At 42.8% G+C, this 17,815-nt stretch overlaps 1 protein-coding gene across 12 annotated transcripts in view; it reads left to right on the top strand.

Moving 5' to 3' along the window:
* Positions 1-17,815, top strand: part of TOP1MT (DNA topoisomerase I mitochondrial) — a 61,893-nt gene that overhangs the window by 31,504 nt on the left and 12,574 nt on the right. For 9 of the 12 annotated variants that reach the window (XM_061607079.1, XM_061607075.1, XM_061607077.1 and 6 more), the window contains exons 8-13: positions 1,890-1,965; positions 4,249-4,970; positions 11,083-11,198; positions 12,376-12,497; positions 14,002-14,124; positions 15,569-15,756. In XM_061607079.1, the coding sequence (XP_061463063.1) occupies positions 1,890-1,965; positions 4,249-4,970; positions 11,083-11,198; positions 12,376-12,497; positions 14,002-14,124; positions 15,569-15,756 (1,347 nt within the window). Of the gene's footprint in view, positions 1-1,889; positions 1,966-4,248; positions 4,971-8,583; positions 8,969-11,082; positions 11,199-12,375; positions 12,498-14,001; positions 14,125-15,568; positions 15,757-17,815 lie in introns of those variants that run through there. The other 3 variants (XM_061607080.1, XM_061607082.1, XM_061607081.1) reach the window with 3 other exon arrangements.

Genomic DNA, 17,815 nt, shown 5'->3' with positions numbered 1-17,815 from the left:
GAGTGAATGGGCAGAAAAATGGCAAATGCAATTCAATATAAACAAGTGTAAAATTATGCATATTGGAGCAAAAAATCTTAATTTCACATATACGCTCATGGGGTCTGAACTGGCGGTGACCGACCAGGAGAGAGACCTCGGGGTTGTAGTGGACAGCACAATGAAAATGTCGACCCAGTGTGCGGCAGCTGTGAAAAAGGCAAATTCCATGCTAGCAATAATTAGGAAAGGTATTGAAAATAAAACAGCCGATATCATAATGCCATTGTATAAATCTCTGGTGCGGCCGCATTTGGAATACTGTGTACAGTTCTGGTCGCCTCATCTCAAAAAGGATATGATAGAGTTGGAAAAGGTTCAGAAGAGGGCAACCAGAATGATCAAGGGGATGGAGCGACTCCCTTATGAGGAAAGGTTACAGCATTTGGGGCTTTTTAGTTTAGAGAAAAGGCGGGTCAGAGGAGACATGATAGAAGTGTATAAAATTATGCATGGCATTGAGAAAGTGGATAGAGAAAAGTTCTTCTCCCTCTCTCATAATACTAGAACTCGTGGACATTCAAAGAAGCTGAATGTTGGAAGATTCAGGACAGACAAAAGGAAGTACTTCTTTACTCAGCGCATAGTTAAACTATGGAATTTGCTCCCACAAGACGCAGTAATGGCCACCAGCTTGGATGGCTTTAAAAGAAGATTAGACAAATTCATGGAGGACAGGGCTATCAATGGCTACTAGCTGTGATGGCTGTGCTGTGCCACCCTAGTCAGAGGCAGCATGCTTCTGAAAACCAGTTGCCGGAAGCCTCAGGAGGGGAGAGTGTTCTTGCACTCGGGTCCTGCTTGCGGGCTTCCCCCAGGCACCTGGTTGGCCACTGTGAGAACAGGATGCTGGACTAGATGGGCCACTGGCCTGATCCAGCAGGCTCTTCTTATGTTCTTATGTAAGATCTTTGCTGGATCAGGCCAAAGGCCCATTTAGTCCAGCATCCTGCCCTCACAGTGGCCAACCAAATGCTTGTGGGAAGCCAGCAAGTGTAAACAAGAGCTGAGTGCAACTTGAGCTCTTGCCACTTGTATTTAAGGGACATATTGCTTCTGACAGCAAACGTAGGACATAGTTAATCATGGCTAGTAGCCCACGTGCTGTCCTTGTTGTACAACTCCCATCATCCCTGGCCATTGACCATGCTGGCCGGGGTTGATGGGAATTGGATTCCAACAACATGTGGAAGGCAACATGTTGACTCCTTTTGGTCTAGTTTTATTTCAAAAATTAAGAACTCACAGGTCCCTTGTTAAGACAGAGTGTGTCAAAAGAAATTAGTGACATAGTTGTCCTAGCACTGTAGCAATGCTCGCTATTGCATTCTGGGTACTAAATTAATAAAAGCCAAATTGCATAGTGTTTCCTATTGACTGAACGGCTAATTGCTCATCTCCCTACCCCTTGATAAAGCCCCATCTCTCTCAAATTAGAAGAAGATTTGGGCAGCATCTTCGTGACTCTTGGTGAGGGAGGTTCATTGTTGTTGGGGCATAGTGGATTTTGGGCTATGAAGGAGATGGAACTATTGCAGCCATGCCTAGGCCAGGTTTGCAGTTAACCACTTTCCTAGTTACCTCTAATCAGTGAGGTTTGTTCCTAGGCAAGCCTCTTGTAGTCTTAAAGAGCCCTGGGCAGTGTGGATTTTTCATAGTGGAGCAGGGATTTGAACCCAGCACTTCCATGCTCACTGCTTTGTTTACTATATCACATTAGTTGGCATTGCAAGAGCTTTCAGATATGTGAAAGGTTGCTTGCCTAACACTGATTTGGAACCTCACAGGGAGATGCAGCAGACTTTTTATAAGCCAGCCTGAAGGTCTTGTGTGCTGTGTTTGCATTTTAGAGCAGAGCCTGTGGCAAAGAACATTAGGCTGGAAACAGAAGACAGTCTGTGTGCCACCAGTAATGAAAATAAGGCAGTAAGTACTGTGGAATTTGTACAACCGCATTTCACACGTTGTACAAGATTAATACATAAACTGCATTCCAATAGACACTTACTTGGGAGTAAGTCCTATTGAACTTGAAAATAAATAAATGAATAAACTCAGTAGGACTTACTTCTACTGGGTACTATAGGATTGTGCTGTTAAGCATGGAAGAAAAGCCTGCTGGATCAGGCCAGTGGCCCATCTAGTCCAGCATCCTGTTCTCACAGTGGTCAACCAGATACCCATGGGCAACCTATAAGTAGGGCAGGTTCGCAGCAAATAGTTAGCTTGAAGGTGTTGATAAGTACAAATGTTGTTGTTGTTATGTGCCTCCAAGTCGACTACGACTTATGGCGACCCTATGAATCAGCGACCTCCAAGAACATCTGTCACGAACCACCCTGTTCAGAGCTTGTAAATTCAGGTCTGTGGCTTCCTTTATGGAATCAATCCATCTCTTGTTTGGCCATACTTCCGCCAGACTTTGAAGACCTGGCTTTTCAGGCAGGCCTTTGGGATGGGTTAAGTTTTACTGTTGGTATTTTAAATTTTAATGTTTTAATGTTTTATGTATTTTTCTTGTACGTCGCCCAGAGTGGCTGGATAACCAGCCAAATGGGCGACTAATAAATATAATATAATATAATAATAATAATACTAGCAGAAACCAGGAATGATTTGAAATGAATGCTGATGAAAGTTAGAGGAAAGCACAAAAGCAGGACTACAGCTGAACGTCAAAAAGACTAAAGTAATGACAGACGATTTATGTAACTTTACAATTGACAATGAGGACATTGAACTTGTCAAGGATTATCAATACCTCGGCACAGTCATTAACCAAAATGGAGACAATAGTCAAGAAATCAGAAGAACGGTAGGATTGGGGAGGGCAGCTGTGAGAGAACTAGAAAAGGTCCTCAAATGCAAAGATGTATCACTGAACACCCGAGTCAGGATCATTCAGGCCATGGTATTTCCGATCTCTATGTATGGATGTGAAAGTTGGACAGTGAAAAAGGCGGATAAGAGAAAAATCAACTCATTTGAAATGTGGTGCTGGAGGAGAGCTTTGCGTATACCATGGACTGCAAAAAAGACAAATAATTGGGTGTTAGAACAAATTAAACCAGAACTGTCACTAGAAGCTAAAATGATGAAACTGAGGTTATCATACTTTGGACACATCATGAGAAAACATGATTCACTAGAAAAGACAGTACTGCTGGGGAAAACGGAAGGGAGTAGAAAAAGAGGAAGGCCAAACAAGAGATGGATTAATTCCATAAAGGAAGCCACAGGCCTGAACTTACAAGATCTGAACAGGGTGGTTCACGACAGATGCTGTTGGAGGTCACTGATTCATAGGGTCGCCATAAGTGGTAATCAACCTGAAGGCACATAACAACAACAACAAGTCATAGGCAGAGTCAGTTGCATGCAGAACTCTTATGTCTCATATTTACTCACAGGGAATCCTGCATTCCTCTTCCTACTCAGCTTTTAAGTCTATATCAAATATTGCAATAACAACATAGCAAGAATCCTGGTGGATGAAATTTTAAAAGCCCATCTAGTCCACCATCCTTTTTCCCATAGTGGCTAACCAGATGCTTCAGCAGGGCTTGAAGGCAGTAGCCTTCAAGAGAGAGATGTTCTTGAATGTTCAGAGATACACTGTCTGTGGATTTAGAGGTTCCATAATGGCTTTCATGACCGGTACACACCATGCTCCATGAGATGAGCTTTTGACTAATTATATAGCCATGATCATGGCTGTACATCTTTCTAAAGATATCTAAGGTAGTGTCCAACACTACGTCTCCAACATGGCAGCAAAGTAATTATAATTATGCATTGTGTGAGAAAGTAATGTTCTATTGCCTTGAGAGTGCTTTCCATCAGTTTCATTGAGTTCTAGTGAGAGATCAAGGAAAATATCTTTAAAAAAAGACAATTTAAGTAATTGGCCCATTTCTGACATCACATCCAAATATGGTTTGTGCTAACCATAATTAGGATAATTAGAAAATATCTTTCTCCAAATCGTGCATGGTTTTTTAAAATCCTTCTGGGAGGAAAGGTGGGATATAAATCAAATAATAAATAAATAAAAATTTGCCCGTACACTTGAAGCCTACCTTTGAGGGTCCTAAGGACCAGAAATGTATGTGTGGTGAATTTTCCTTCCAAAGGCTGATGCAGTACAGTTGCAGGATGTTTGCACAAGCATGCTAATTGTAAATATTTTCTCCCTTTTTTGTTTGACAGGTTACCAAACAGCAGGCAAAGAACGCATCGCCCTGTTCAGAAACGGACAGCACAACAGTGGAGGAAAGAATGAAGAAAAAGAAAGTTTCTGGTGTCAAACTGAAGGCGAAGGAAGCTGGCCAGGAAACACAGGAGGAAAGGCTAAGAAGCCACAGCAAAATGAGGACTCTGCAGCAGGAGAACTTAAATGGAGTACAAGGACTTAAGAAGAAGGTGAAGAGGGAGAAGAAGAGCAGAAGGGAAGAGGAAGAGGAGGAGGAGGAGGAGGAGGAGGAGGGAGAAGCCTCAGCAGAAAGAAAGGCCTCTTGGAAGAAGAGTGAGGTGAAGACCGAGCAAGAGTCGGATAGAGAGTGTGGGGTGGAAAGAGAAGGTGTCAGGGAGGAAATGCCCGGAAGGATGTACACGGAAGAGGAGGCGGCAGGTGGTGGACCAGAGCTTGGGTTGCCCTTTGGAAGCAGGGCGGGCTGCGGCCCTGAAGAGCGAAAGCCTGCAAAAAGGAAGGCAAGCCAAAAGGAAGAAGAGGCCCCAGAGGATGACTTGGGAGAGCAGAAGGCCAACAGGAACAGGAGCAAAGGAGCCGCCTCAGCAGCTGGGGGCACGGGGGGCTCCCGGAAGAGGAGAGGAAAGGAAGAGGACCAACGAGGTGTGAAGAAGAAGAAGAAGAAAGAGGAGGAGGAGGAGGAGGAGGAGAAGGGGAAAGAAAAGGAGGACAAGTGGAAGTGGTAGGTGTTGCATTTGGGTTGGTGTCTTTGCACAGTGTTATTCCAAAAGAGAGAGACGCTGTGGCATAGTGGTTAAGAGTGCTGGACTATGACCTGGGAGACCAGGGTTCGAATCCCCACACAGCCATGAAGCTCACTGGGTGACCCTGGGCCAGTTACTGCCTCTCAGCCTCAGAGGGAGGCAATGGTAAAACAACCTCTGAATTCTGTTTACCATGAAAACCCTATTCGTAGGGTTGCCATAAGTCGGGATCGACTTGAAGGCAGTCAATTTCATTCCAAAAGAAGAGAGGCCAGGGTTCAAGCCGCCTCCAGCCTGGCAACCCCCACCCGATTATATAGGCAATGTCTAGAATAATTAATTGGGGGGTGCAAGGGGATGACAGGTGAGTATTCAGGGAGCAAGGTGTGCATTTTGGTGCTATCCCATGCCAGCTATATCCCATGGTGGCAGGGAGATTCTGGCTTCAGGCTTGCTGGGCTTGGAGGTTGGGTGGGGGAGAGGCAGGTGGGATAGGTATTCTTGTCATTACCTTTAAAGGCTTTAAAAACATTTAATTCAAACTTGGACATTAAATCCACTGTGATTCTTGCAATTTGAGATGCTCGGCTACTTTTCGAGAACAGATAGGTGGGGAAGCAGAAGGGAATATTTTTGGAAGGCAGCCAGCTATCCCTAGTTGCCCTCTGGAGTCATTCCTCTTATTTTACATGAGGGAGCTGGCTCTCCAATCTACACATGCTCAGAGGAACATTACTTTGCAAAGCCTTGGCACTAGAGACAAGTTCCAGAGTTCCCTTGGTTGCAGAGTTAGCAGTATATTTATGCCTGTGTTAGAAATGTGTGGTTCAGCCTTCCTTGTATAACATCAAATACTTAGCTGTCCCTTTGAATACATGTTGCATATATTCTCTGATATTTTTATGGAATTCTTATCAGGATGTGCAAGAAATGCTTGAGTGAACTATCACATATATACTGCCCCCAAGCGCTATAAAACTGCATTGGCATTCTTGATATCTTTTTAAAAGTCTATATTTGATTAGAGAGTTCTGTGATTTCCAGTTTTTTTCACCATTGCACTGAAACTTCATCTGTATTTTCAATGAGGACCAGATGCTCCCTTTAAAAGATAGCCATTGCCTGTGGCTAGCAATACACCTCTGAGCAAAAGATCCTCCCACTCTGCTGTGTTTTGTACTGTACTGTTATGGCTAAAATCTGTTTACCCACTAGGTGTCACCATAAGGTATGCATTTTCATGTTCTCATATTTCATAGAAGTGCATCAGTTGTTTTACAGACTGCAACATCTTGAATTATTATTATTAGTGTTTTTTTAAACAATACACACACCACTTTATTGATTGATTGATTGATTGTATTCGTATACCGCCCCATAGCTCAAGATCTCTGAGCGGTTTACAGTAACTAAAAATATTAAAAACAAATATACAAATTTAAAACACATCTTTTAAACACAATTTAAAAAATTTAAAAGAATTTAGAAACACATGCAAAAATGCCTGGGAGAAGAGGAAAGTCTTGACCTGTCGCCGAAAAGATAATGATGGCGCCAGGCGCACCTCGTCATACGGATAATTCCATAATTTGGGGGCCACCACTGAGAAGGCCCTCTCTCTTGTTGCCACCCTCCGAGCTTCCCTCGGAGTAGGCACCCGGAGGAGGGCCTTAGATGTTGAGCATAGTGTATGGGTAGGTTTGTATCGGGAGATGCATTCCGTTAGGTATTGTGGTCCCAAGCCCTGTAAGGCTTTATAGGTTAAAACCAGCACCTTGAATCGAGCTCGGAAACATACAGGCAGCCAATGCAAGCAGCCAGAATTGGTTTTATATGTTCGGACTGTCTAGTCCCTGTTACCAATCTGGCCACTGCATTTTGCACCAGCTGCAGTTTCCGAACCGTCTTCAAAGGCAGCCCCACGTAGAGTGCATTGTACATATTTGTAGTTTTAGATCTGGAAGTTTTGAATGGGTGGTTTGTTAGGCTGGGGCTGAAATTCTGTGGACATTTACTTGAGAGAAAGCCTCACTGGACCCAGTGGTAATTACTTCTGAGTAAGCATCCTGCAAAGTTAGTTACATAGAGTATCCCAGTTAAATATTTTCTAAGACCTCTATTGAGATTAGGCCATTTATTTTAATAAGAATGCAAGAGTTCTCACTTTTTTTTTGCCAAGTTTTCTTCCATTTGTTGTTGTTCTGTGCCTTCAAGTTGATTAAGACTTATGGCGACCCTATGAATCAGCGACCTCCAAGAGCATCTGTCATGAACCACCCTGTTCAGATCTTGTAAGTTCAGGTCTGTGGCTTCCTTTATGGAATCGATCCATCTCTTGTTTGGCCTTCCTCTTTTTCTACTCCCTTCCGTTTTCCCCAGCAGTACTGTCTTTTCTAGTGAATCATGTCTTCTCATGATGTGTCCAAAGTATGATAACCTCAATTTCATCATTTTAGCTTCTAGTGATAGTTCTGGTTTAATTTGTTCCAACATCCAATTATTTGTCTTTTTCGCAAAGTATGGTATGCGCAAAGCTCTCCTCCAACACCACATTTCAAATGCGTTGATTTTTCTCTTACCCGCTTTTTTCACTGTCCAACTTTCACATCCATACATAGAGATCGGGAATACCATGGTCTGGATGATCGTGACTTTCCTGTTCGGTGATACATCTTTGCATTTGAGGACCTTTTCTAATTCTCTCACAACTATCCTCCCCAGTCCTACCCTTCTTCTGATTTCTTGACTATTGTCTCAATTTTGGTTAATGACTGTGCCAAGGTATTGATAATCCTTGACAAGTTCAATGTCCTCATTGTCAACTGTAAAGTTACATAAATCTTCTGTTGTCATTACTTTAGTCTTTTTGACATTCAGCTGTAGTCCTGCTTTTGCGCTTTCTTCTTTAACTTTGATCAGCATTCGTTTCAAATCATTACTGGCTTCTGCTAGTAGTATGGTATTATCTGCATATCTTAAATTATTGATACTTCCCCCTCCAGTTTTCACACCTCCTTCATCTTGGTCCAATCCTGCTTTCTGTATGATATGTTCTGCATACAGATTAAACAAATAGGGTGATAAAATACACCCGTCTCACACCCTTTCCGATGGGGAACCCATGGGTTTCTCCATATTCTGTCCTTACAGTAGCCTCTTGTGCAGAGTATAGGTTGCGCATCAGGACAATCAGATGCTTTCCTTTTTAACTTTGATCAGCATTCGTTTCAAATCATTACTGGTTTCTGCTAGTAGTATGGTATTGTCTGCATTTGCTATTAAACCCTAGCTGGGAGTTGTAGTCAAAAACAGCTGGAGATAGACTGGGGTAGCCTGTCCCACTGAAAACTTGGAAACCAGGAATAACATCTAATATAGGCCCTGTGTCTTTAAGTGGGCACAACCAACTCTTGATTAGAGCAAATGGTTGTCTAGCGACCAATTTGCTTGAATCACATGATGAGAGGTGGATGGTGAGTGCTGGGACTACATTTCCCATGCTCCCTCAGTGCTCTGGCATTGTGGGTAATCAAAACTGCTGATCAGAACATGCTTGTTTTAAGTAAAGTGCATTGTTTTCCTCAGTGGGTTTTAGCGTGTGTGGCTTTGATGTTTTGAAAATGTGCTTGGAACAAATGTGTTTAATTTTAGCTGCTTTTGTAATCCCTAGTTAAAGGGGGTTGGAGTGAGATGAAAGCATTTCCAGGTGGAAGGTCAAACTGGAGTCACACAGCTGTTGCCTTGTGGCCGTCTGTCTGTGTCCGGCATGTCTTCTTAACAGAGCTGTAGCAGGATCAGGCGTTGCAGTTTGACATGACTGGGCTCCTGGAATGCTTAAGCATGGACTTACACTGGCTAAAAGGGCAATCTGCCCATTTCAAGCCCAGCCTGCTGCAGCCTCGCTCTGCGGCTTCCTGACACTTAGTTTCATGCGGCTTTATGCACTGTGCAAGAATGTGAAGACCTCTGCGGTCAGGTATGAGAGAGATTTGCATTAATAATAAAAATAATAAATAATTCTTTACCCTGGCCTTGGATACCTGAGACGTATATTTTTAGGACCCACCTTATTTTTTGAGACGTCGTGATTTTAATAGTTTTTAATGCTGTATTTTAAATTGTTGCAACTCGCCCTGGGACCTCAGGATGAAGGGCGGGTAATCAATTCTAACAACAACAATAAATTTGCAATAATAATGCTTTTTGGGGGGTTGGTGGTGAGGAAACTTTCTAGCAAGCCTCGTATTTAGCTTCTAAGACAAAGGTTTTAAGACAGGTTACTGGTCTGATGTAATGAAGCTTTAGAAATAAAGCAGGTTCTGAAGTTTTGGGGTCTAAGGTCTATTTTACTTGAATCGTGCAACTAATATGCTTTTAAAAGTATTTTAATAGGTATTTAGTTTTATGACAGTGTTTATTAAACCACCAACTCAGCACAAAAAGCATCATGGGGGTGTACAATAAAATAATCAGAATATCATAAAATGCATGAAATCATAAAATGCAGAGCAAATGACTGACTGTAGACCAACATTGAATCAAATTGTTGTTTGTTGTTATGTGCCTTCAAGTCGATTATGACTTATGGCGACCCTATGAATCGGCGACTTCCAATAGCATCTATCAAATTAATTCTCTAAAAATACTTGACAGAACAGAAACATTTTCAGCAGGCAATGAAATGTCAAAGTAGTAGGTGCCTGTCTACATATGCATGTATAATAAGATCAGTCAGTCCAGCTCAATGGTGAATCTGGATGTGTAAACCTGATGTGTATTTTAATCTGTAATTTAACTTAGAATGTATACTTTTAAATGTTGATTTTATTCATTTTGCTTTATATAAACTTGTTTTTAACACTGATTTTTATTGACAGTTTTAATGTATATTTTATTTTTTTTGTAAACTGCTTAGAGGTTTTATTTACAATTAAGCAGTATACACATTTTGTTAGATAAATAAATAAATATCATTTAAAATGATTACTGCAAATGGAAGATTCCAGGGTTTGCAGTGTCTCAGGGCATCTGAAGGCACATGAGGCCACCACTTTGCCCAAACTCAGCAGGTCGGGGTCTGGTCAGTGCTCGGATGGATGACCACATGGGAACCCCCCATATACACCACTTTGCGTCCTCTCCTTGTGGAAAAGTGGAGTATAAATATACTTAGTAATAAAGATTAGGGGTGATTTCAGACAGAGTTTCCTTATGGAATCGATACTGCTCTTGGACATGTCTTTCACACTGTCCACGTGACAATGATGTTGACAGCCTCTACGCTTGTTTACATCTGATCCTGATTTCCTCTTACTGTTAAGTAAAAACAAAAAACTGTTCTGCGTCCAGAGTCACCACTTGCATGGAAGCTTGTTAGTGCACTTTTTTTGGTGGACCATATATGTGGTGGTGTCGGTGGGTGGTCCCGATCACTACTTCCGCTTGCTCCTCGCCTGAGCTCAACCATTTTTCTTCAGCAGCCCAAATGATACTGCCCTGCATTTTCCCACCACTTGCCGCACGCTGGAGGCATGTGCAAATGTCAACAACCTGGTTAGGAGGAGCTGTTCTCAAGATTTCCACGCAGTACATGTGGGGGATTACCTCTGAGAATATAATAGCAGTATGCGCATCAGGACTTTTTTTTAAAGTAGATATAGAGATCTTGTGCAAGACCTGTGTCGAAATATGGGGGAGAGCCATAGCTCCATGGTAGAGCACCTGTCTTGCATGCAGAAGGCCCCAGGTTCAATCCCCAGCTTCCCCAGGTAGGGCTGGGAGAAACTCCCTCCTTGAAATCCTGGAGAGTCTGCCAGTCAGTGTGGACAGTGCTGAGCTAGATAGACCATAGGCCTGACCCAATATAAGCCAGATTCCTATGTTCCTAACTGCAGTATAGGTAAATATTGGTCTTGCACAAGACCTCTGTATTAATGCACCAGGCCTCTGTATCAACCACCAATTGTTGTCCCATCTGACACTTTACCAGCAGGGTCTGTATTTCATTAATAAATAAAATAGCGGCTCCATCTGTGGAGCCTTTGGAAGCCCTAGGGTGAGCTTTACTCTTGCATCTTTTCATCTCACAAGGTGGGAAGAGGAGAAGCGTGAGGATGGTGTGAAATGGCAGCAGCTGGAGCACAAAGGACCGTACTTCGCGACACCCTATGAACCGCTGCCCGATTGTGTCAGCTTTTATTACAATGGTGTGTGTGCGTGTGTCTTTAATTTGTATGAAAGATAGAAAGAGAGGCTGTGTAAGGAGAGGCTGAGTAGGGTTACCCCAAGACCCAATGTATTGAGTGGGGTGTGTGTGTGTGGGAAGAGCAGTTCACTCATGATTGGGTGTGACCACATGTCTGTAGAGGGGGGGCAGAGAGGAGAGAAAACCAGACACCCCAGACCCTCCTCCTTTGGTCTCCTCCATGTCTACCAAATTTATATCTTTATTCTTTGACTGTCTCCACTAAACGGCCCCTTTAATCGCTGGAAGTTACAGCCACTCTAGGCATCCTTTTTATTGTGCATTCAGGGAGATTTGTGCTCAGGACTGTATTTGGGGGGGGGGGTATACACTATCCCGTTATCCTATTTTATAATCCCTGTAGAATGCAGAAGCATGTTAGGATCCCTTCAGAGTCCCAAACTGAGCTTTTAGCAAAAGTTTCTGTAAGGCCAAAATCTGAAAACAGTCTGAACAGTTAACTACAAGGAAGAAACCAATTTACTTGAAGGATAGCTTTGCCCCATATATGCGCGTTTGACCAATTTGGTCTGCAGTACTTGCACTTTTACAAGCGCCATTATGGTGTTTATCCCACATCTGTAAGGAACTTAAGGAAAGCCTGTTGGGTCAGGCCAAAAGCACATCTGGTCCAGCACTCTGTTCTCACAGTAGACAACCAGATACCCAACGGAAGCCTCTTTTAGTGTGGCAGCACCTGTGCTTTGGAAAGCCCTGCCTATTGACATCAGGCAGGCCCCCTTGCTGAAACCTTTTTTTATATCAGCAAGTCCACCCAGATGTATAAATAAGCTTCCATATTTTATTTTAAAATTTTGCTGATTTTTGTTTTAAGTGGTTTCTAAATTATTCTGAATAAATTTCTAAATAAATAAAACCTAGCTAAAGCTAGTTGATAGGATTTCCCTGCTACCCAAGCCAATACTTAACAGTGAAACATTTTCCAGCCCTTTCATTGTGGAGGTTCTTCTGTTCCTGGGGTCTTTCCCTTAAGGTTCAATTTCCTGGGGTGGAATTTCTGACCCTCTTGGTCAGAACCGTCTCTAGAACAAAAACCAACCATTTTACAACCCATAAACAAGACAAAACGGCTGAAACAGTTACTTTGCTTCCTACTGGGGAGCTGTTTGTTCTTCCAGGCAAGGCTATGAAACTGAGCCCAGCCACTGAGGAGGTAGCCACGTTCTATGCCAAGATGCTGGATCATGATTACACAACCAAGGAGATTTTCAAGAACAATTTCTTCAACGACTGGACAAAGGTATTTCCTGTGTGTGTGCAGGTGGCTTTCTAAGGGGAAGGGCCATGGTTCAGTAGCAGAGCATCTGTTTTGTGTGCAGAAGGTTCAGTCCCAAATGGCATCTCTAGGGAGGGCTGAAAATGTCCCTTGACTATATTCCTGCACAGTTGCTGCCAGCCAGTGTAGGCAGTACTGGGCTAGATGGGCCAACGGGCTGACTCAGTTTAAGGCACCTTCCTGGGTTCCTAGTCATTGTCCATGCAGGTTGCTTATAACATTAAAATGCCCATAAAGGCTGAACAAGCCCTTGAAGTGGAGCTCTTTATCCCAGTCTGTATCTGTATTGGATTTGAATTTTTTTATATATATGAAATTCTTTTTGTTGTTATATGCCTTCAAGTCCATTACGACTTATGGCGACCCTATGAATCAGTGACCTCCAAGAGCATCTGTCATGAACCACCCTGTTCAGGTCTTGTAAGTTCAGGTCTGTGGCTTCCTTTATGGAATCAGTCCATCTCTTGTTTGGCCTTCCTCTTTTTCTACTCATGTTAGCATATCCTAGACAAAATCGCCCTACAGCCAATGTCTTCATTGATCCCATCCACCGAAGGAGCCCAATTTTAACTCTTCAAGAATAGATATACATTGTTGTTGCTATGTGCCTTCAAGTCCATTACGACTTATGGCGACCCTATGAATCAGCAACCTCCAACAGCATCTGTCGTGAACCACCCTGTTCAGATCTTGTAAGTTCAGGCCTGTGGCTTCCTTTATGGAATCAATCCATCCCTTGTTTGGCCTTCCTCTTTTTCTACTCTCTTCTGTTTTTCCCAGCATTCTTTTTAATTGTGTGTATATATGCAGTTGGGGTTTTTTTTGTTGATGGTTTTTACTGTGAAATTGCTTCAAGATATTTTATGGAAAGCGGAAATGGAATTAAATAAATAAAATATTAACTAGCACTTTAGAAAGAGGTGCAGGGAAGCTTCTAGGAACAGGAACTAAAGATCCACATCATTTTGATGTTGCAACCATCAGAAATGAGTATGAGAAAGTACTTGCATTTGACTGACATTCTAGACATGTATTTTTCTGTTATTCTGAGGCCAGTTTCTGGCAAGCACTTTAAAACCTTGAGTCAGCCGTAAGGTGCCACCTGAAATGCTCAGGTTAAGAATGTTAGAGCAATCCTGCTGTATCAGAGCAAAGTATTCTGTTCCTGGCAGTGATCGGTCAGATACCTCCAGGAATCTGACCAGCAGAGAATGAAGATGGTGTGCAAGGCCATCTGGTACTTACCTCTAATGTGGAGGTTCTGTTGGAGCCCCTACCAGCCCATGTGGACAGTCCTGAGCTAGACAGACACGTGAACCTGCATGGCGCAGCAAATTAGCATTCCCAGTTAGTAAAGGCAGATGTTAGTTAAGTTTCATGGCAGCTTATGCCCATGGCTGCTATCCTATCAATGAGCCTTATTTCCTCGTGTGACAGCTTAAAGTTCTGCCTCCTTGCTTTTCCATAGGAGATGACGCCGGAGGAGAGGAAGAAAATCAAGCGACTGGAGAAATGCAATTTCAAAGAGATTCATAAGTATTTTGTGGACAAACATGAGGCTCAGAAAGCTCTGCCCAAAGAGGAAAAACAGGTTCAGACACACCATTGGCTGGGTGATAAAATCCAAGGCCTTTTTGACCACTGAGCCTAGGCTGCAATAATTGGTTCTTAACTTACGGGGATTGCCTTGTGCCATGCATGCCTCTTTGACTGCTTCAATCTACAGAACTTGCAAGGGCCACATAATGTCCGTTCCACATTTGCGAGGAGTTGATCTTTTAGTGTGGCAGCACTTCTGCCATCAAACTCCCTGCCTATTGACATTAGGCAGGCACCCTTACTATATCGTTATAGACATCTGCTGAAAGATTTTTTGTTTCAGCAATCCTACCCAGTAGTGTAGTCGTCCAGGGTCTCAGGGGGTCTTAGATCCCTTACATTTTTGGGAGCAGGGTCCCAGCAGGGTCACTGTGTCTCCAGAATCCTATGAGCCAAAAGGAGCATGAAAGGGGGGGGGTTAGCCACTGAGAAGAGTTTTCTGATGTGCTTCATTATTTCCTGCTGATTGGAGCCAATCAAAGTGAAAGGAGGTGAGTCAGCCACTGAGAAGACTCTTTTCAGTAGCTAACACTTTCCTATTTCATGCTTATTCACTCCTAGAGATGTTGCGGGAGAAGGCATTACCAAGGATTTCATTCTCAATTTAGCAACAAAAAAAGAGGGAGAGGCGTGGCTGTGACTACCATGAAGGGACCCTGCACTTCTGAATTTGTCACTACGCTACTGATCCTACCCAGGCATATAATTTAGTTACATATATTCATTTTTAAAGTTTTACTGATTTTATCTGTGTTTTAATGATACTTTATTTTGTATATACTTGCCTTTAATTGTTTTGAGGATTTTACCTGCATTATCTATAATTTTATTATGTACAGCACTTAAGGAGCTCTTTGATTAAGCAGTTTATAAGTCAAATCAAATACAAATAAATAATGTGGAAGGTTGGACTATTGGAAACACATTCAGCGTGGTCTGGCCTGTGTCGAGCGGCTGAAGGCTACACCAGCAGTTCCCAAACGTTTTTTTTCTGTCGGACGACTTGATCTTTAACTGGATTTTTATTGCTGCCTTTATTTCTTATTTTAGCATATTGTTGTATTCCACAGAATTCAAATTGTAATACAATAAAATACAATATAAGAATTAAAAGAAACAATAAGAATATAACTAAAAATCAATATGAGTATTGAATGCAACGGATGTGGCATCTCCTGCTTTCAACCGTAAAACCACGGGCATCCCTTGGACCACAGTTTTGGAACCCCTGGTTAGCCCACTCCCAGGTGGAAGGAGTAGAGTCAACCTATACCTGCTGTACCACTGTTTCAGCCTCTTCGCTGGCTTCTTGCACCACCCTTATTAAAGCCTGACTTAAACTATTTGCAATAATCTCTGGCTCAGCACAATAATTTACTTCTCAGTCTTTCTTTTCAAAAAAAGTCATGCTTCATACGACTTTTTTTTAAACTCAGAAATTGAAAGAGGAGGCAGAGAAAATCCAAGAGGAATACGGTTACTGCATAATTGATGGGCACCGGGAGAAGATTGGCAACTTCAAGACGGAGCCACCAGGTCTCTTCCGAGGCCGTGGGGATCATCCTAAGATGGGGATGCTCAAGAAGAGGATAATCCCTGAGGATGTCATCATAAACTGTAGCAAGTGGGTACTGTAACTTATACGGGTGGCTCTGTTGGGTTCGAAGATGGTTTCATCTCTTGAGGAGTAAAGATAGACGTTTCTCTTAAACTTTTTAAAATACGATATTTTTAAATTGCTGCAACCTGCGTTAGAACCTTGTGGTGAAGGATGTGTAAGAAATCATAGTAGTAGTAGTAACTGTTGGAAGTGGGGCAAGAGCAACTCCTGTTTTGTTCTTCTGTTTATGTTCCAGAAGGGCGATAGAGCTAGGGTCCTCCAGATGGATAAGCTTGTTTACCTTTACCTGTGATGCTCTGACTGATTTCCTTCTGTCGCTAGACTGTGACGTCTTTAGGGAAGCTTACCTGCCCCTCCTCTTTCCACCCTTTCCTCTCTTCTCTTCCCCCACCCTCCGAGAGAGAGGAGACACCTTTATCTCTGCTTTCTCTCTCCTGAGCCATGAGGGCAGCTCCCAAGCCTGGGCGTTGCGCCTCCAACTTAGTTAGTTAGTTAGAACTAGGTATGCCTTTCTACTCTGTATTTCTATAAATAAAGTAGCTTTTCTTATTTTACTAAACCTTAAGTCTCAGTGATCTCAGTGCAGGGTAAAAGCCTGCTTACTTAGGTAAATACACACACTGGCACACACACATCGCAGACCGCTGTTACTCTCTGTTTAACAAATATACAAATTTACACAAGACCAGTAGTAATAATATTCGTAGTAATCGGAATAGGGAAGGAGATGTGAAAGGGAGGGGTTGCTCCCCAACTGTTGTTAATTAGAAAAATGGGGAGGAGTGCTGTCCCTGTCCGACAGCCATCTGAGCAGGCAGTTTGGATGGAGCACATGGACCACTCCGCCAGCGCAACAAACCTGAGGATGAAGCTGTCTCACTTGCTGGCAAGTCACCAACCCATCCAGAAAGGTCCCACATCACACATCGGTTGCCTTGTTCCTTTCAGAAATGGTTATATTTGTTTTATATTTGAAACAGTTTGATCTGTTTTTATAATTGTATATTATACTGTTGAAACCTGCCATGGGACCTCATGTTGAAGGGCGGGTAAGAAATCTTACAAATAAATAAATCATCTTGGAATCAGTGGGTTAAAGTGACACTTTTAGCATCCAGACAAAATGTATTTAGATTTTTTTAATGGCATTCAGACATAACCATTACACAGATTCCACCCTGGCTGCAGCAGAGAGCGTAAGAACGTTGGAAGCCTCCTTATCCCAAGTCAGGCCAGTATTGGTCCACCTAGCCCAGTGTTGTCTACACTGACTGGCAGCAGCTCTCCAGGGATTCAGGCAGGGAATCTGTCCCAGCCCTACCTGGAGATGCCGGGGATTGAACCTGGGACCTTCTCCATGCAGGGCAGATGCTGCACTGCTGCAGTTCTGTTGACGTGTGTGTGTTGTTGCGTGAAACAGCATACATTACGTTGGAGTTAAGTTGCTCAAGAAACTTCTCAGATGCATTAGATCAGGTTAAGAGTCTTTTATTAAGACATTATGGCTTAAGGCTTTAAGATCCCCCCCTCTAGGAGAGAAGTTCTTAGTTCAAAGACATTACACAGAAGACTCAGCTCAACACAGATAGCTGCTAGAACTCTCCCAGTCTATCTTGATGCTGCCATGACAACGGCCTTGGCTATCCGTTCCCAGACTGGGTAAAGACATAACTTCTCTTAGCTACAGATTTCCACACTTTCAGACTTGATGGAAAAACACTCAGTGACAGTGTGGTTCAATGGTCAACAACTTCGGCCTTTCACCATCTCCGGTTGACTCCACCTGTCCCTGAACTGTTTCTGTTGAAGCTATTTATTGTGCTGGGTTTAGAATTTATTCATTTACATATCCATAGAAGTTTTGGTTTATTTGTAATTGATTGTAGGGTTCTTTGTCATTTAACATTTATATTGCATATTTCATAGTCTGTAAACTGTCTAGAGCAGCCTTTCCCAACCAGTGTGCCTCCAGATGTTGTTGGACCACAATTCCCATCTTTCCTGACCATTGGCAATGCTGGCAGAGGCTGATGGGAGTTGTGGTCCAACAATATCTGGAGGC

The sequence above is a fragment of the Rhineura floridana genome, chromosome 1, assembly GCF_030035675.1.
Source record: "Rhineura floridana isolate rRhiFlo1 chromosome 1, rRhiFlo1.hap2, whole genome shotgun sequence".
Lineage (NCBI taxonomy): Eukaryota > Metazoa > Chordata > Lepidosauria > Squamata > Rhineuridae > Rhineura > Rhineura floridana.
Note: the sequence above shows the minus strand (reverse complement) of the source record. Positions and strands in the feature narration are given on the sequence as shown.